The 20,970-nt window shown below is 40.8% G+C and overlaps 1 protein-coding gene across 1 annotated transcript in view; it reads right to left on the bottom strand.

The window, feature by feature from the left end:
• Window positions 1–20,190, bottom strand: part of tgfbr2b (transforming growth factor beta receptor 2b) — a 72,971-nt gene extending 52,781 nt beyond the window's left edge. The window contains exon 1 of the mRNA XM_061982782.2: window positions 19,926–20,190. Within this exon, the coding sequence (XP_061838766.1) occupies window positions 19,926–19,998 (73 nt within the window). The 5' untranslated portion in view covers window positions 19,999–20,190. The remainder of the gene's footprint in view (window positions 1–19,925) is intronic.
• Between the last annotated feature and the right edge of the window lie 780 nt (window positions 20,191–20,970).

Genomic DNA, 20,970 nt, shown 5'->3' with positions numbered 1-20,970 from the left:
GGGTGTGGGGAAAGCCGACGAAATGGTCAGTCGTTTGTTCCGCACACTTTACCGACGAAAGCTATGCTACGACAGAGATGGCAAGAATGTGTGGATATCCTGCGACACTCAAAGCAGATGCATTTCCAACGATAAAGTCAAAGAAATCTGCCGCCAGACCCCCATTGAATCTGCCGGAGTGTGTGAGCTATTCAGGGACAAAGGACCTCGGTAGCACGGCAAGCAATGGCGGCAATTTGTTCCCGCAGACGAGCGAGCTAAACCCCCTGGATGTCTTGGCTCACACCGTCCCTTATGCCACCGAAGATGATCAAGAGAAGAATATCGACCCTAGTTTCCCTGGCCTGCTGACATCAACTCCAAAACTGGACAGTTCAGCTTTCAAGAAAAGAGAGCGGATGAGGGTATGTCTACAGAATATATTAATTGATGAAAACTTTAATCATTACTCGCGGTTTTACGTAAATTATTATACATGTTTACCAATAATTTAGCTTAAAAACATTTATTTTTTTCAATCATTCGAGTACATTCGGGTAGTCTTGTGTAATGCAGTATTTTGTGTCTATTTAGGTATGGTTAACCTGAGTGCTGAAATCGTGGAAAAATATATGCGTGCCTGAAATGGGCTGTCTGCACTCTCAAAGTGCATGTTGTTGCCAAATGTATTTCATATGCTGTAAACCTAGTTCATAGTTGTTAGTAATTATCTTATCAGACAGTGTTAAGCCGCTGAAATCCGAGTCTGAATCCGAGCTAATGTCGCTATACCTTGCTGTTTGTTTGTATTGGCATCACTGTGTGACGTCACAGGAAAATGGACGGGTGTATATAACGATGGTTACAATCAGGCACTTTGAAGCTTTTTTTAGGGATATTGCGTGATGGGTAAAATTTTGAAAAAAACTTCGAAAAATAAAATAAGCCACTGGGAACTGATTTTTAATGGTTTTAACCCTTCTGAAATTGTGATAATGTTCCCCTTTAAAAAGGCATAACAAATGTACGTACATTTAAAAATCTGTGTTATGAGTAATTCGTTTTCACCATAGTTGTTCTTATATCGTTATGCTCTATTTTCAATTGTTGCTGCTTATTGTACAATATAACATAGGCAGTATACCAGCCTCAGACAGATCATCTAATCACCATGCAGAAGCCCGGCATCGGCCAGCCGAGACCGAGCCCAATTCTTATGCACCTCTAGAGACGCTCGGTGTCCGTGGCCGGGACGAAGCCGAGCATTTACCCAATGACTGTCCAGTTTAGCTACAGTGGAACAGCACACTCTACGCTCCCCTACTGAAGTCAATGGAAGCTCTTCTTTAACACTGTTTAACGCACTTCTGATGCTATGAGAATGAATGAGAAGAAAGGCGCGTCAGCTGTTGCGAAAGTAACTCATTCTGAACAAAAGTTGAATGCATCCTGGCGCATAATCGGTCCATGAAATGTAAACATCAAAGCACATATTTGACCACATATTTTATATTTTAGGAGAAGCTGAGCTGCCCTTGCAGTTGTAGAGCAATTGTCACTGTCCAAAGTGAACTGGCATGTTAGAACAAGGCGGGTAAGGGTGTTCGGCAAGTCAGATCTGTAACTTCAGGGCAAGGATTGGCTCCAAGGGCTGGTGGGATATGGGGTCCGAAGCAAGGCAGGGCGCCATTCACCGGACCCAAGGTGCAGGCGACGTGGCCGCACTCGCGTTGCCTCGGTATTACAATAAGTTTTTTATTATACGTTTTAATTTCTCTTCTCAAATGAGCACCACAGTCCTATTAATATTAATTAAATATGCACATTTTGTCGATCGCTGTATATCTCAGATACATTAAAGAACGTCTACATTGCAGACATGCTGCCTCTGATCCAGACAATTGTGTGTCTTGCCTTTGCAGTACTGTTTCTGTGATCAAAGTCTTTCAATGGCCAAATTTTCAGTGCATCACGAGTCAATAGTACGTAAATGATAGGCTATATACTCAATATCCATTCATACAATATATTACTTAAATTTGTTTTCTTGTCTTCATTTTTAAAAGGTGTAGTATTTTTTATTTTGCCATGGTGCCACGCCATGATTAAATACACCTGGTGTGTATAAGTACTTGTTGAGCACATTTATCAATACTGCGATAATAATAAAGATGATCAATTTGGTCACACCGTGGTATGAAAAGTTACTATCATTACATCCCTAAATTGCGCATTGAAGGACTCTTGTGAGTTCAATCGTTAGATTAAATAATGCTATATTTTTGTATTTCGTTTAGGGCTGCAACAACTAATCGATTAAATCGATTAAAATCGATTATCAAAATAGTTGGCGATTAATTTAGTCATCGATTCGTTGGATCTATGCTATGCGCATGCGCAGAGCATACTTGCCAACCCTCCCGGATTTTCCGGGTGTCTCCCGAAATTCAGCGCTTCTCCAGAAAACCTCCCGGGACAAATTTTCTCCCGAAATTCAGGCGGACCTGAGTGACGTGTCGACAGCCTGTTTTCACGTCCGCTTTCCCACAATATAAACAGCGTGCCTGCCCAATGACGTTATAACTGTAGAATGATTGAGGGAGAGTTCTTGGTTTCTTATGTGGGTTTATTGTTAGGCAGTTTCATTAACGTCCTCCCAGCGCGGCAACAACACACAACAACAGCAGTCACGTTTTCGTCTACCGTAAAGCAGTTCGTCTGCCTTAAACAGCAATGTTGTGACACTCTTAAACAGGGCAATACTGCCATCTACTGTACATGCATATGTGACATTAACATCTAGGGCTTTTAGAGAGTGCAGTGCACAACTGCGCACACAACAAGGAGACAAAGCAGAATGCATCATCAGAGAGGGTGTTCAGCATGGTTAGAAAAATAGTGACAGAATAGAACAAGGATGGACAATTTAACCCTTAACTCAACAATGAGTAGATGAGTGTTATGTGTGTGTATATGTGTAAATAAATGAACACTGAAATTCAAGTATTTCTCTTATTCATATATATATATATATATATATATATATATATATATATATATATATATACATAGCTAGAATTCACTGAAAGTCAAGTATTTCTTATATATATATATATATATATATATATATATATATATATATATGAAATACTTGATTTGGTGAATTCTAGCTGTAAATATACTCCTCCCCTCTGAACCACGCCCCCAACCACGCCCCCCCACACCTCCTGAAATCGGAGGTCTCAAGGTTGGCAAGTATGGTGCAGAGGCTCTTTTTTTTTTTTTTTTTAATAAACATTTATAAACTGCAACATTTACAAACAGCTGAGAAACAATAATCAAAATAAGTATGGTGCCAGTACGGTGCCAGTATGCTGGTTTTTTTCAATAAAATACTGGAAAGGATAGAAATGTAGTTTGTCTCTTTAATCGAAGTAATAATCGACAGATTAATCGATTATCAAATTAGTTGTTAGTTGCAGCCCTAATTTCGTTATTGAAAATACATGTTTCACTGATTAGGTTAAGCGAGGTGTCGAGTTGATGATGCACGGGCCACCTGTGGAACTTAGCTGTTTTTTATGGCATTGAAAAAAAGATGAAAAAATTGCTGAAGGCATCTTTCAAAGAGTGATATCTGAAATGTTAATACTGATTGTGAACAAAAACACCAATATTTGTCTTAAAAATTATGGGTCACAGTTAGCCTTTCTACTAGATTATTTCACTACAAATTACATGACGACGTATTGTTTGCCCGACACCCCAACTCGGGGATCCCATTACCAAAAGTAGATTGCCGACCTGCCCGAAACACTGTGTTTTACCAAACATAATGAATAACCGTAATTAAAATTGTGATTTCAATATTGATATAAATAATTGTGATGATTATTTTGGCCATAATTGTGCAGCCCTATGGTGAGATTAACTGCTTAGCGAAAATGCACATTAATGTATGAATGCATCAGTATTTTATTATTGCAAAATTCAAGGTGGATCGGATCTTACCCTGTTATCGGGATGTAAGAATAACTAGTATTAATGATAACCAAGGTAAAACTCCTGACAGTTAGTATTACCATTTTAAAATTAAAATGATCGGAAAACCGTGATTGATAACTGCAATATGATACACTCACGGACTGACTGGTGCCAGCTAGCGAGCTTTAAATGCTAACATTTATAAACAAGAGGCATTAACGTCTTCCCCTATTAAGAAACAACATAGCCCAAAATAAACTTATACAAACACACTGTGGTCTGAGAAACTAAGCTATCCAATGGTGTACGTTGAACGTACAAGCTGTGCTCACTTAGAACTGACTGATCGTTCTATACTCAGAGAGGTGTTTTCACGGTGCCTTCAAGGACTGCTGAACAGAGTAAGACGCCACAATGCCTGCCAGAAATAATAAATCATAAGTTTTATTTGCTACACACTTTTCATGTAAATAAATTCAAAGTATTAGAGTATGCATGCATACATGCATACACACATACATACATACATACAATCAAACTGCAACTACCTGCTGGTTTTAATGTATATATTAGTGTGTTATGACGTTCATTATTCTCATGGTCTGTGAACACAGAGTCAGTAGGGAATGAAGAAGTGTTGTTGTGTGTCTCAGAGTGAAGCACGAAGGTGGACGTGTGTACACAGAGAAAATACTTGTTGGAATTGGGCCCGTTAGTATAAAATTGGCAATGAAAGCTAAAAAGAGCGTCAGAGTTTGTGTGTGTTCTTCTGGATGCTGCATTATATTATGTTTTAATTTATTTTGTTTTCACGTAAAAAAAACAACTTATTTTTAAGGTGTGGTGCTAAACATATTACCGTGGCGCAAGGAGAACCCTGCTAAGACTAAAACACTATTAGTGAAGTACAAAACCCAAAACCAGTGAAGTTGGCACGTTGTGTAATTCAGAAATAAAAACAATACAATGATTTGCACATCCTTTTCAACTTATATTCATTTGAATACACCGCAAAGACAAGATATTTAATGTTCGAACTGAGAAACTTTTTTTTTTTGCAAATAATCATTAACTTAGAATTTAATGGCAGCAACACATTGCAAAAAAGTTGGCACAGGGGCATGTTGATAAATGGCTTTCACTTTGCATAGTAGAAATAGTTAACTTGCACTTACAGATGTAGTGACGAACTGTAGTTACGGACAGTGGTTTTCTGAAGTGTTCCTGAGCCCATGTGGTGATATCCTTTACACACTGATGGCATTTGATTTGGTTTTTGATGCAGTACCGCCTGAGGGATCAAAGGTCACGGGCATTCAATGTTGGTTTTCGGCCTTGCCGCTTACGTGCAGTGATTTCTCCAGATTCTCTGAACCTTTTGATGATGTTACGGACCGTAGATGGCGAAATCCCTAAATTCCTTGCAATATCTTGTTGAGAAATGTTGTTCTTAAACTGTTCGACAATTTGCTCATGCATTTGTTCACAAAGTGGTGACCCTCGCCCCATCCTTGTTTGTGAACGACTGAGCATTTTATGGAAGCCGCTTTTATACCCAATCATGGCACCCACTGGTTCCCAATTAGCCTGTTCACCTGTGGGATGTTCCAAATAAGTGTTTGATGAGCAGTCCTCAACTTTCTCAGTGGTTTTGGCCACTTGTGCCAGCTTTTTTTAAACATGTTGCAGGCATTAAAAATTCCAAATGAGCTAATATTTTCAAAAAATAATAAAGTTTACCAGTTCGAACGTTAAGTATCTTGTCTTTGCAGTCTATTCAATTGAATATAGGTTGAAAAGGATTTGCGAATCATTGTATTCTGATTTTATTTACCATTTACACAACGTTCCAACTTCACTGGTTTTAGGTTTTGTATAAGAAACACAAAACATGCAAAATAGTGGGTTTCCTAACTGTATGTCTATTCATTTTACTAAATAAAAACACACTGTCAAAAGTTTTCAGTGTGTGTATAAGTACTATATGAACACATTCAACAATAACGCGATAATAATAGCCGAGTTATGAAATGTTCATATCATTACATCCTTACTTTTGGGCTAAAGGTGGAAGGACAGGGTCAACAAACAATTTTTATGTGACCGAATCCAGTCAGTGCACTAATATTGCTAAAACAACTTCAAAATAAACATATTTTATAAGGCCAGTAGATGAAAGCCGACCTCCTCGCAGTGTCTGCTGTGAAGAAGCTCAGAGTCAGTTTGGACATGCTTGACTTTACAGGCCAGGGGGAAAAGTTGGTGTGGATGTGCCACAAAAAGCCTCTTTGTCAGTCTGTTGGGCGGAGTCAGCTTTGCAGCTTGCTTTTGCAAATGTACTGCACAACCTGCAGAGCAACATTTTGTTCATGTTCTGGCAAAAACAAAAACGTAGAGGAGTACCTCAACTTATGGGTTTCATTGACGAAGCGCTTACCTCAAAACCCTTGTATCTCAAACAAGTCAACTTCCTTGTGTGTTACACATACATGGCCAATAAATCTGATTTTGGTTCAACGTAGGGCTGGGCGATATGGCCTTTTTTTAATATCTCGATATTTTTAGGCCATGTCACGATACACGATATATATCGCGATATTTTGCCTTAGCCTTGAATGAACACTTAATGAATATAATCACACCAATATGATGATTCTATGTGTCTACATTAGAACATTCTTGTTCATACTGCATTAATATATGCTCATTTTAAACTTTCCTGCAGAGAGGGAAATCACAACTAAGTCAATTTACCAAAACTGTATTTACTAAACAGTTATTAAGCAGTGGCACAAATATTCACGTAATTTCAAAACAGAACGTGCAAGATTGTCGGAGACATTTTAAAACAAGCTATTAGTGCACTTTTGTGCATGTTGTCACTAAGATGACATATCAAAACACTAAATTAAAGTGCACTTTTTGTACAGAACGCCACTACAATAGTTTAAAACAAATAAAGTGCACTTTTGTGCATGATGTCACACAAGATATTTCAATAACTGTCAAATAAAAATGAGCTGCATAATAGGAAATCAAATAGTGTATGTCCTTCACTATGTGGTAGGTTCCTGCGGACGTTATCTCCTTATGTCGTGGACTTTTTTTTTCATATGGTGTTGATATGGAAATGGTTGCCTCTGCATTTTGTTGGTGTGGCACCGAACGGAGATGTTGACATGCGGAGTAAGCACTCTTCATTCTCTAGCGGGTGACTTTTCAAATGATGCTACATATTAGCAGTAATGCTAATTTTTGTAGCAACGCTTTCGCCCCACACTTGACAAATTACGGTTGTGCACAATGCTGATTGAACATTAATTGCATTGTGACGAGCCTGGTTTTTGCGCGTTGGAACGAGAGGTCGCGCACATACACGGACACAAACACTGTCACAAAAACACACGCAAACGTACACAAACACACACATTTACAGACACACACACAGAATCACGGTCAATAAAGGTGGATTGTTCCGTGCAGGATTATACAGAGAATTGTTGCTTCCCTACTGTTTATTACTACGGGAACTTCTAACAGACAGTTCCGCCATATTTGATGGAGGAAATATGCTAACAGCTGATCACTGTGATCAAACTCAAATTAATCGCGATCAATGATCACAATCATAAAGTAGCCCAGCCTTAGTTTGCATTAGAAATGGCAACAGTGGAGGATGCATGTGCATGTACAAGCCAGTCTGCCCCACAACAGGAGGATACACAAAAAGAAGGAGCTTATTGAGTAAGGCGTTGGACTACAATGGCGGACTCGTGGGAACTGGCAGATTATTCTCCAATTAATATTGGGAAAACTTCTACCATGTATGGAGATATCCGCTGATGACACACTTGGGGAAAAACGTCACAGATTGTTCAAATTCCAAACGTCTCGTTTGGAGGAAGTAAGGCAAAATTGTTTTATAAATATCTCCACCATGCCTCCATGGTTTGATTTAAAATGTTCAGGACTTATGCAGATCCTAAATAGAAAAAAAACAGGTAGCAACGGGTAAAAAAGTTGGTTTTGCATTATAAGTCCCCTTAAAAGTTAGTTACAGTCTAAGAGGAAACAACAAATTATATTTGCCTAAATTTAGAACAACTTTAAAATCAATGTGCATTTCAGTGCGTGGAGTCACTCTGTGGAACAACTTAGGGGACGAGTTAAAAACGTGTTCTATAGGGGTGTAACAGTACGTGTATTTGTATTGAACCGTTTCGGTACGGGGGTTCGGTTCGGAGGTGTACCGAACGAGTTTCCACATGGACATATTAAGTAGCGTAACGCACGTTGTGTTAACAATGCACACCGAGGCACAACACACGGCATGCTAGCAGCTAACGGGCTACGATAGACTGACCATACGTCCTCTTTTCACCGGACATGTCATCTTTTGCGGAGCTGTCAGGGCGGAGTTTCTTAAATGCCTCAAATGTCCGGCATTTTGAGTTAGGGCTGCGTGTATTTTCAATGTATGTTCAGGGTTAAGAAGGGGTTAAAAACAAAACAAATTGTGCGCGCAGCAGCATTCGTGAGGGAGGGGCAGAGACAGAGAGAGAGAGAGTTATGATAAACGCGCATGCCTCGCCAGGCTCTGCTTTTTATCCATAGATTTATCAGATTTAATTTTTTATTATCTATAGCAGGGGTGTCAAAAGTGTGCCCCGGAGGCCATTCGCAGCCCACAGCTAATGTTTTAAAGGCCCACGGCACATTATAAAAATACTATTAAAATAAACAAAAACATAACAAAAGTGAAATAAAAAAGCTTAAAGGTTAAATGTAATTTAGAAAAAGTTGCAATGTTGACTAATAAAACAGAGCTGTTTCTTTTTCTTTCAAACTGTCACTGCTCAAAACATAATATTGAATCAAAATCAATGTTATTATGAATTATTGACCTATCCAAGGTTCCGATTACTTCACATCAAATATGCCACTTAGAAAAATATTTTTGGTGCAAATTTGGTAAATAAATAACCCAAAAATGTATATTTTGTTGTTTTCTTACTGTACCGAAAATGAACCGAACCGTGACCTCTAAACCGAGGTACGTACCGAACCGAAATTTTGGTGTACCGTTACACCCCTAGTGTTCTAACATGATTCAATTTAAAACACTGTTTAAAAAAGAAGTACTGAAGAAGTACGAGGAGGAAAGAGAGTGATGCCCTCAGCACAGAGCGATGGGAGAGAGGTGTATGGTCAGGGTGTGTGTGTGTGTGTGTGTGTGTGTGTGTGTGTGTGTGTGTGTGTGTGTGTGTGTGTGCGTGCGTGTTTTTGTCTCGTCTCGTCTTGTCTCATAGTAACAGTGGTACTATTGTATTGTTAGTGTACAGGAGTTTTTCTTGTTTTTGTTTGTATGGTATTGTTCTTGTATTATATTTTTTATGTTAAATGTGGAATGAGTGAGAGGGGTTGGGATATTATAAGCATCCGCTTAATCCAACCCCTTTTCAAGCCTTGCACAAATGTCTCTGTCAAGATGTAAAAACAAATGTGTTGTTGTACTGTGCAGGTTTGAAATAAATACTTCAAAAGCAATACAATTAGCCGAAAGAAAGCAATTATCTTAAAACACTTTTAACTTGAAGCACTCGTAAGTTAAAATACTACATTCCCTTTGTTTGCTTTCAGGTAAGATATGAAAATAAACACTACAAAAATTAATAGCTCTGTGCGATTTATTTATTTTTTTAAGTCGCTCTCAGAAGTAAAAAAGGTTGGAGACTCCCTGCGGGCAAAACAAATTCCTCGGGCTGACAAGCAATTTTTATTTAATATAATTAGTGATAGTGAAAAATATAGACATATGTTCTATTAACCCACTAATGCAGGTGTGTACACACTTTTTCCACAGAGGACTGCACACTGGAAAATGAAAGAGTTCGGAGTAATTTTTATATTTTTCATTTTCAGAAGCAATACAATATATATATTGTAACCATTAGGGCTCCCCTCGGTTTTTGCGAACGTTAAACATCCGGGTGCTCAAAAGGGTCTCTCTGTCATTATAGTGTTGAAAATAAGTCACATACATATTTTGTTTTACTTTTAACACATAAATATCTATAGATCAACTTCAAATCTATCCAATGACTTAAAAGTTTAAATGTGTGATGTTATTCTGATGTTATTTATCTTCAATGCCAATTATTTTTTAAAGAACACTTTGGTTTTTACATGGCAAACACGTAAAATATGCAATAATTTACACAAAAAATATTTCAAAGTGAAATACTCGATGTGAAGTAACTGGTGCTTTGAATATGTCAATAACTCATAACATTGATTTAAATTATTATTATTTTTTTTTTAACAATGACAGTTCTGAAGAAAAAAACTGGCGGCATGGCAGCGTTGCGTTATTGGAATCAAAATTTTTCGCTACATTTCACCGGTTTGCTTTTTTTATTCCACTTTTTTTGTAATAATATTTTTAAAATACGCCACAAGGCGTAAAAAAAATTGCTGCGGGCCGCAACCCTGCACCAATGTTTACATACGCTAACCAAAGGTGTTCTTTTATTTAATTTTTTTTAACTTCGAGCAAAGTTGAAAACAGTCCCTTTAAGGGACTGCGCAATATAACGTCTGAACAGAAAATAAGTGTTGATATTACCCAAATTGAAATCGTAAATGAGATAAGATTTTTGGGAGTAATAATTGATAGTAAACTATCATGGAAACCTCATGTCAGACACATTAAAACAAAAAAATCTCCAAAAGCTTCTCAATTATAAACAAAGCAAAACTATACCTCAATGAAAATGCACTCTGTGCTCTGTACTGCACCTTGGTACTGCCATACCTTACATATTGTGTTGAAGTATGGGGGAATACTTACCACAACACAATTCATCCTCTGATCATATCACAGAAAAGAGCAGTGCGGATCATTCACAGCGTTGGTTTTTTAGAACATACTCATAATCTGTTTATGCAATCAAAGTTGCTCAAATTTGATGACCTTGTTAAATATAATACATCAATAATTGATATAAAGCATTTAACAAACTATTGTCGCCTAATCTACAACGCTTTTTTATAAGACGAGTGCAGGCTCATAACTTGAGAGGCTTTGGATATTTCTTATTGCCGAGAGCTCAAACCACTCGTAAACGTTTTTGTGTCTGTATGCGGAGTAAAACTATGGAACAAACTGGACTTACAACACAAGCAATGCCAAAGTATTAATCGATTTAAACTATTACACAAACATCGGGTCTGGTTCAAAAAAGAGATGAGGGTCTTTAATTTAACCTGCTGTTGTACTCTGTCTCAAAGTGTGCTCAATGTTTCCTTACCATTATTGCTATGTTGTCTATTACCATTGTTGGTATTTTGTCCCTTACCATTGTTGGTATGTTCATTCTTCCTGCATTGTTGATACAAATTATTGTTACAGTGTAATAATTATTGTTACCTGTGGTAATGCCACTATGATACAACCTTTTGTATAATCCTTAAACAAAGTAACAGTGAAACTCAATGTATTAATCACTGAATTGAGAACGGGGGTTTGGATCAAATAAGTTATCTTTTTCCCACTCCCTTTCAGGCAAAACTGGACCATCATGCTTACATACTGTACATCGGTGTTTTTCAACCACTGGGAGATTATCTAATTTCACCTATTTGGGTTAAAAATATTTTTTGCAAACCAGTAATTATAGTCTGCAAATTATGTGTTGTTGTTGAGTGTCTGTGCTGTCTAGAGCTCGGCAGAGTAACCGTGTAATACTCTTCCATATCAGTAGGTGGCAGCCGGTAGCTAATTGCTTTGGAGATGTCAGAAAGAGCGGGAGGCAGCGTGCAGGTAAAAAGGTGTCTAATGCTTAAACGAAAAATAAACAAAAGGTGAGTGCCCCGAAGAAAAGGCATTGAAGCTTAGGGAAGGCTTTGCAGAATGAAACTAAAACTGAACTGGCTACAAAGTATAAAAAAACAGAATGCTGGACGACAGCAAAGACTTACTGTGGAGCAAAGACGGCGTCCACAAAGTACACCCGAACATGACATGACAATCAACAATGTCCCCACAAAGAAGGATAAAAAAACAACTGAAATATTCTTGATTGCTAAAACAAAGTAGATGCGGGAAATATCGCTCTAAGGGAAGACATGAAACTGCTACAGGAAAATACCAAAAAAATAGGAAAAAGACACCAAGATAGGAGCGCAAGACAAGAACTAAAACACTACACAGTAAAAAACTCTAAATAAGTCAGTGGGTGATGTGACAGGTCGTGACAGTACACCTACTTTGAGAGAAGAGCTATACTGATGCATGGTTGGTTATGGTTTAAAGCAGTGGTCCCCAACCTTTTTGTAGCTGCGGACCGGTCAAAGCGTGAAAATTTGTCCCACGGACCGGGGGGGGGGTTCTTTTCATAAAGAAATACAATTATGTGTGCTTACGGACTGTATCCCTGCAGACTGTATTGATCTATATTGTTTTTTATGTTGATTTAATAAAACAATAAAAACTATTTTTTTAATTTTTTTTTTATTTCTTGTGCGGCCCGGTACCAATCGGTGGTTGGGGACCATTGGTTTAAAGTACAGATGTCCGATAATATCAAGCTTCTCAGACAAATCATATAGTTGATGTAGATGCCCATATCGGCTGTTCAGACTGAGCCCAGTTTATAATTTCCTGTTATACAGTATGCCAGGCAGTCTTGCACTAAAGGAGGACTATGTTATTGTTTACTTTATTACTCGAGTATACTCTAGACTGAAGCTGTGTGCCTTCATTGTTTTTGTAGCTGCTGTTTTGAGGCATGTTTAAAAAAATGAAAATAATAATGCACTTTGTGAAAGTCAAAGTATAGTACTTCCCATAGTTGTAGTGGGTATTAGGATTATCTCAGGGAGAGCATGTCCCAAATTCCAAGCTGCTGTTTTGAGGCATGTTAAAAAAAATAATGCACTTTGTGACTTCAATAATAAATATGGCAGTGCCATGTTGGCATTTTTTTTCCATAACTTGAGTTGATGTATTTTAGAAAACCTTGTTACATTGTTTAATGCATCCAGCAGGGCATTATAACCAAATTAGGCATAATAATGTGTTAATTCCACGACTGTATATATCTGTATCGGTTGATATAGGAATCGATAATTAAGAGTTGGACAATATCGGAAATCGGCAAAAAAGCCATTATCGTACATCTCAAGTTTAAAGTCATATCCAACAATTGCAAAAACGACTTTTTACTGTCAACCGAGTTTCCTTTTTTAATGTTTTCTGCTAGAGGTGTGCCTGCGGATTTTTTCAACGCAAAAAAACGTGCCTAGGCTCAAACAAGGTTGAAAAACACTGACATAAGCTATCCAGAGGTGTTCTTGTGGGTAACTTTTATTTTATTAACTTTGAGCAAACTTGCAAACAGTCCCTTTAAGGGGTGTTTAATTTGAGACAGCCTTGACACAGGGATGGGAAGTGAGGAAAAGGGGGTGTCCATGCATGCCTGAGCACTCACGTTAGGCAATTATACAATTAGTGCAACCCCTCTCAGAGAGAGTGTCATTTCAACCCAGCAGGGTGGCTTTGGAAAGGGTGAAGAGGAGTAATTGTCACCCGGGGCTACGTCTAATTGTGGGGGAGAATGGAGGAGGATTAGGAGTGAGACGGATGAAGGCATAACTGTCTTCCTCGGAGGGGGGGCTGCTAAACCTGTTAGCTATGTGGCCAGCACGCCAAAGATGGACATATCTGTATTAAGATCCGCCCCTGGAGCTAATGTAATGTTTCTCACACTAAAACTACTTAACAAACAAGCACACCAATGGCGACTAACGCTATTTTTTTTTTTTTTTGTGTGTCCTGTCCAGCTTCTCAGGCAAATCATATAGTTGATGTAGATGCCCATGTCGGCTGTTCAGATTTACTTTACAAAAGAGAAGTGTAGGATACTTCTCTTGTTGCCTTATTTGTATTTGACTTTATTAAATGTATTTATATTATCATTTAGTGCAGCCGGGCCGGAGCAGGAGGGGATAGAAAGAGAGAAAAAAAAGAAGACAGAGGGGGAAATTGTGGGGACAAGAGGGGGATTAGACAGAGAGACAAAAACAACAACAGCAAACAACAACAATAGAGCAACATCAGCAAATATGACATGTACAAATATGATGGTAAAAGTAATAGCAAATAAGCAGTTAGCGAAAAATAAAAAAAATAATACAGAAATGACAATGAGCATTATTACACTACAGATGGATCAATACAAATACCAATAGAAATAGCGCTATTGATAATGAACAATACCAATAATTTACCTTTATTATCAACAATACAGTTGTTTAAATGCAACAATACATATACGTAATGATAACTTGAGATACGAAAGAATGCAGAAAAATGGAGGGGGAGAAAGAGAAGCAACCTACATTAACCTTGTAGATTGTTATAGTCACAATAGGTTAAGCTTTGTCAGTGTGCCATGTGTTACACCCAGTTTACCCTAGGGCAACAACGTTAATATATGTTTGATGAAACGTGATTATGTGCATGAGTGTAAGTATGCATATGTACTTGTATATGTACAGAATGTGTATATGTGTTTGTACAATGAATGTATATGTACAGAATGTGTATATGTGTTTGTACAGTGAATGTATATGTACAGTATGTGTATGTTTGTATATTGAATGTGCGTGTGGATGTACGAACATTAGGTAGGTAAATATGTACTGTATTTGTGTATGTATGTGGGAGCGTAGGTACTAGAGATGCGCGGATAGGCAATTTATTTCATCCGCAACCGCGTCAGAAAGTCGTCAACCATCCGCCATCCACCCGATGTAACGTTTGATCAGAACTGCACCCGCCCGCCATCCGCCCGTTGTTATATATCTAATATTAATAAAAATTAAAAAAAAGGGTGAAAACTACGCGAATTGCACCTTGTGCAGACAAGATTTTTTGATCGGACACGGAGGAATTAGCGATGTAAAAGACCACGTTGGGACAAAAAAACACAAGTCTAATGCCGTTGCTAGCGATACAAGTGGAAAACTTTCAACGTTTTTCGTCGCCCAAACAGATTCTTTGGATGTGATAAATGCCGAAGTTTTATTTACGGAGGCAATAATTGAGCATGGACTTCCAATCGCACTGGCTGATCACATGGGACAGTTAATAATGTAATGCAACCTTTAAAAATCATTACGCGGTGATCGCGATCCCAAAAATAAACTTTTCTTGCATGATAATGTCCAGAAAAATTTGCTTTATATTACTATAGAGTCCTTTTAACGAATGAGTTTGATGGTTTATCACAAACCTTAAATGAAAGAAGTCCTTTGTTCTCCTGTACCATGGCCTTGCTTCGTGTTTGGTGCGCCATCCTGTCTGCTGTATTTCACAGCACGACATACTGTTAAAAGTGTTTATACTATTTATACTTTCAATTAACAAATTGAAGTCTTGTGAAAGGTTGACAGGATAACTGGCATTAACTGTCAAAATAATTTCAAACTATTGAAGTTAGCTTACAGAATAAACATGTCAATCAACCCATATGATTTTTGCTGTAATATTTTTGTTTTGAAAAGTCACTGTGACTGATAGAAAAGTGATGGTTTTAGCAACATTTTAACCTGTCTGAATGCTAATAATCATGTTGCGTCGGGGGGCGAAGCCCTGAACCCTCCACCAGGACTTTGTCCTGGACCTACCGGGGCCTGCGGCCCTTGGACCCTGGCTACTAGGTTTTTCTGATTTAAAAGTTGGCAGGTATGGTGAGGTTATAAAGCTTTTGCCTGTTAAAGAAAGGAGACTGATCCAATGCAGCACGCGGTCACGACCCAGACGCACACCAGTGCGCAATCATATGGGAGCCGCGCTGAGCGCACCTCCAAGCGCGTCTCGCTGCCGGCGACGGCCAGGTATGGGCCCACGCTCCAGCGCCATCCATTTTCAGGGCTAGTTGATTCGGCAGGTGGGTTGTTACACACTCCTTAGCGGGTTCCGACTTCCATGGCCACCGTCCTGCTCTCTATATCAACCAGGGTGAGCCCCACCCCTTTCGTGAGCGCACTGCGCGCGGAGTGACCCCTGTTACGCGCCCCCGGCAACAGGGGTGGCAAGCAGGTAAGCTGCGCGGGCGGAGCGCGCAAAGTGACCCATGTTACGAGCCCCCGGCCACGGGGGTGGCCGGCAGGTAAGCTGCTTACCTGCTGCGCGTGACGCCGGCCGCGGCGAAAGCGGACGAGGCGGGGTGTCGGTGCGGTGGGCGCGGTAGTGACCCTGGACGTGCGTCGGGCCCTTCTCGCGGATCGCCTCAGCTACGGCTCCCGGTGGGGCCCTCTCGGGGGAAGGGGCCTCGGTCCCGGACCCCGGCGAGGCGTCCCTTCTCCGCTCCGTAAAAGTGTCCATCTCTTTTCTTTCTTTTTTCTTCTGTTGTGGCATATGCAGCAGGTGCCTGCTCGTTTTTCGTATGTGGGTAACAACATTTAACTATGTATATATATTTCCGAATTGGTTTAACTGCCACCCGCAAAAAAAAAAATAAAAAAAAATCTAATTAATCCGCCCGACCCGACCCGCGAGCGGATAAAATCTTATTTTTTTAAATTTCATCCGCCCGATCCGCGGATAATCCGCGGACTCCGCGGTTGTGTCCGCAAACCGCGCATCTCTAGTAGGTTCCTATGTACGTATGTGAGCATATGTGAATTTGCATGTACAATACATTCGACTCCCAGAGTGCGTGGGAGCCAGAGCACGGCCCCATCACCCCCGAGAGCCCAACCCACAAACAGGAGGCGTGGTGCCCAGGGAACCAGGGACCACCGCCCCCACGCAGCCAAGCCGGCCAGCGACAGGAACCCCAGAGCCCGACCCACCGTACCGCCCACAAGGGCCAGCAGCAGGCCGCAGACAGACGCACCCGGCAGAGGACAGGGCACGAGAAAAGCAGGGGACAGCCAGACCCCAAGCCAGCGAGAGACCACACCCCACACGGGCAGAAAGGCGAGACGCCCCGCCCGAGGGACCCAGAGACTCCCCGCAACCGGACGGGAAGACCGCCCCCGCCCCACCGGCAACCGGGCCCCCACAAGCCCACCCCCCACCCCCGGAGAGCGCGGCGAGGCCAGCCCCTGGCCACCCCACCCAAATCGGCCGCCGCAGGACCACCCAGGCACAGGGCCACGGGAACCACCCACCCCACCCGCAGGGACCCCAACGATGGAGATGGAACAACCAGCAACCGCCCCGCCGAGCCCCCCCCCCCTGAGGGGGGGAAAAATTTAAAAATAATATTAATAAAATATATTAAAAAATAAATAAATTAATTAATTAATTAATTAAAAAAAAGAATTAAAAGAAGATCACAGACATGCTGACAAACAAGGTCACTACCCCAGCAACTGGCCGACTCGCAGCACCTCGGAATACCTTGCAGCACCAAGCTACCACAATAGACGCAGGGACTAGGCCCAACAGGCCCCAACCAAGACGGGCACCCGGAAGGGATGGACAGCGGGACCCAGGAGCTCCAGACACGCAGTTCGGATGCAGTAGCCTGAGGCGTCCACCCCCGTCTGACAGGCAGGCCCAGAGCGTACCCCCAGAAATATACATACATACATACATATATACATACACATACACACATACATGTATACATACCCACACATACACATATATACATATACATACACATACACATATGTACACATACACATATATATACATACATACATACACACACATGGCCGGCCCGTGGCATAGGCCGTATAGGCAAATGCTAAGGGCGCCGTCCATCAGGGGGCGCCACGCCAGTTCCACAAATGTTGGAGAAAAAAAAAGAAAAAAGTTGATACTATTATTTGTAAATACAAAAAATAATCCCACGTTAATTAAAATGCAAAGTAAAGCCTATTTAATAGAAATATTATTTGTAACAACATTACGCAGGCCCCCCCCCGCCCCCCCTCCCACCGCACGGTGCGCCCCCTCCCTTCCCGTATCATGACTCTTTTTGGACGTCACCACATCAAACAATCAACACAAAATGTCAAAACGGCCAAAACTGTCAGGTGCCCAGGGAAGAAAAATGAGAAAAGAGGAGGAGAAACGAGAAAAGACAGAGGTAGCAGGTATGCCTACATGAAATTATTTGTCTGTTACAGAATGTGATAGTAACCTGGCTTTTTAGCATTAAGCTAATGTTACATGATTCGGCAATTGCTAATCAATAAATAGCTAGTTCTGTTTTAACGTCGGGTTAATATTGTGGAGGGGGCTAAATTGTTATGGAAAATAATAATGTAACGTTAGGTAATTACAGTACTCCCACCTTACATTCCTCAGGGACATTTGTATTAGATCTTTTAAGCAGGTGTTTTTTGTTTACACTGTTATTGCCTTCTGGTTAGCTAATGTTTGCCCTGCAGGTAATAGTCACTTTTCCACCCCTTTATATATTAGGTATAGTTGTAAGTAAAAAAAAAAAAAGGTCAAAGACAAAGCTATTCAGTTTCTTGTGAGTATATACACTTCACTGCCGATGTGGGGGGGCGCCACCTAAAATCTTGCCTAGGGCGCCAGATTGGTTAGGGCCGGGCCTGTACACACACATATACATACATATACACAGTTCATCAGCCCCGACAGCCATCACGCGCGCGCGCTGCCACATCAGCCACACCCCTGCACCAGACCCAGCAGCCACGGGCGCCCACACCACAAACAAACGGCAGCAGAAACAGCAGCCGCAATAACCCCAGACAGCCAGCACCAGCCAATTGTTACCCGGTAACAATTAGAGATGCTACCTCAGTAGAAGCATTTAAGTCCCATCTTAAAACTCATTTGTATACTCTAGCCTTTAAATAGCCCCCCTGTTAGACCAGTTGATCTGCCGTTTCTTTTCTTTTCTCCTCTGCTCCCCTTTTCCTTGAGGAGGGGGGGCACAGGTCCGGTGGCCATGGATGAAGTGCTGGCTGTCCAGAGTCGTGACCCGGGGTGGACCGCTCGCCTGTGCATCGGCTGGGAACATCTCTGCGCTGCTGACCTGTCTCCGCTCGGGATGGTGTCCTGCTGGCCCCACTATGGACTGGACTCTTACTATTATGTTGGATCCACTATGGACTGGACTCTCACAATATTATGTCAGACCCACTCGACATCCATTGCTTTCGGTCTCCCCTAGAGGGGGGGGGTTACCCACATATGCGGTCCTCTCCAAGGTTTCTCATAGTCATTCACATCGACGTCCCACTGGGGTGAGTTTTTCCTTGCCAGTATGTGGGCTTTGTACCGAGGATGTCGTTGTGGCTTGTGCAGCCCTTTGAGACACTTGTGATTTAGGGCTATATAAATAAAGATTGATTGATTGATTGAATCAAATCAAAGCGATCAAAAAAAAACTGCAACCAGCAACCACACGCCACCAGGACCACGGAGACCAGCCGGCACCAGCCCGCCAGTCAGCCCAACGCCAACACGCAAACAAGAGACACCAACACCGGCCCCCCCCAACCAAAAGGCCCCCCACCCCAACCCAAACCCGCACAAACACACCACCGCCCAAACAACCGAGACACAGCATCCAGACCAGACACGGGGGCTGCGCCGCCACCACATCAAGTCACCAACAGAGACCCCACAGCGCAAGGTCGGGCCACACGGGCACGGACCCCACTCAACAGGAAGTGAGACCCGCGCGACGCCACACACAAATAAATAATAAGATTTAAAAAAAATCTAACTAACGCTATTTTAAATGATATCTTCACGCCTTGAGCGCGTGCCAAACACCTGTGTTAAGAAGTGGATTTTTTTTTTTTTTTTTTTAAACAAACAAAAAAAAAAAGACACGACAAACGTCTCGGTATAACTTGCCAGCTGCGTAGGTGCTTGGGAATTTAATAAAAAAAAAGAAAAAAAGTTTGAGAACTTTTTTTTTTTTTTTTTTTTTGTCAGTAAAATTGCGACTCACCCGCCTGCTCGAGCACAACACTCGCACAGAGTATTGCTCCACACCAGAAAGCGGAAACGCGAAGAGGCTCCATGAAGAGGCGGACAATAACCCTATCTTTCTCATTAATTAAGCCAAGCCTCGGCGGGGAGTTAATATCCAGGCTTGAGCGAACTTTCTTCGGTCCGCTTCTTTACTCTCTCGCTGCCCTGGGAGAGTAAACAGAGGAGGTAGGACGTGCTCGGTGTGAGTCACTGTAGCACTTTCATGCAACAGGAAATCTTCAGAGGGGCTGGACTTTTTTTCTTTTTTTTCTTCTTCTTCCTCCTTCTAAAAGTCAAACTCGTGTCTAAAGTCTTCAAGTCTGTCATTAGACGGTAACTCGAAATGACATGTTCAGAAATAACTTCATAAACGTACCATTTCCACCAAGAGAAGTCCAAGTGGTTAAATGTGTGTTTTGTTTTGTTATCTGCATGTCAAAACAAATGTTGAATGATCAGTACACACTGATATCCATCCATCCATTTTTCTACCGCTTGTCCCGTTCGGGGTCGCCGGGGATGCTGTAGCCCAGTGGTTCTCAACTTTTTTTCAGTGATGTACCCCCTGTGAAAATGTTTTTAATTCAAGTACCCCCTAATCAGAGCAACGCATTTTTGGTTGAAAAAAAGAGATGAAGAAGTGAAATACAGCACTATGTCATCAGTTTCTGATTTATTAAATTGTATAACAGTGCAAAATATTGCTCATTTGTAGTGGTCTTTCTTGAACTATTTGGAAAAAAAGATTAAAAAAAAAAATTAAAAACTTGTTGAAAAATAAACAAGTGATTCAATTATAAATAAAGATTTCTACATATAGAAGTAATCATCAACTTAAAGTGCCCTCTTTGGGGATTGTAATAGAGATCCATATGAATTTTTTGATTGATTGAGACTTTTATTAGTAGGTTGCACAGTGAAGTACATATTCCGTACAATTGACCACTAAATGGTAACACCCGAATAAGTTTTTCAACTTGTTTAAGTCGGGGTCCACTTAAATTGATTCATGATACAGATAT

This window comes from Nerophis lumbriciformis, linkage group LG21 (assembly GCF_033978685.3).
Source record: "Nerophis lumbriciformis linkage group LG21, RoL_Nlum_v2.1, whole genome shotgun sequence".
In the NCBI taxonomy this organism is placed as follows: Eukaryota; Metazoa; Chordata; class Actinopteri; order Syngnathiformes; family Syngnathidae; genus Nerophis; species Nerophis lumbriciformis.
Note: the sequence above shows the minus strand (reverse complement) of the source record. Positions and strands in the feature narration are given on the sequence as shown.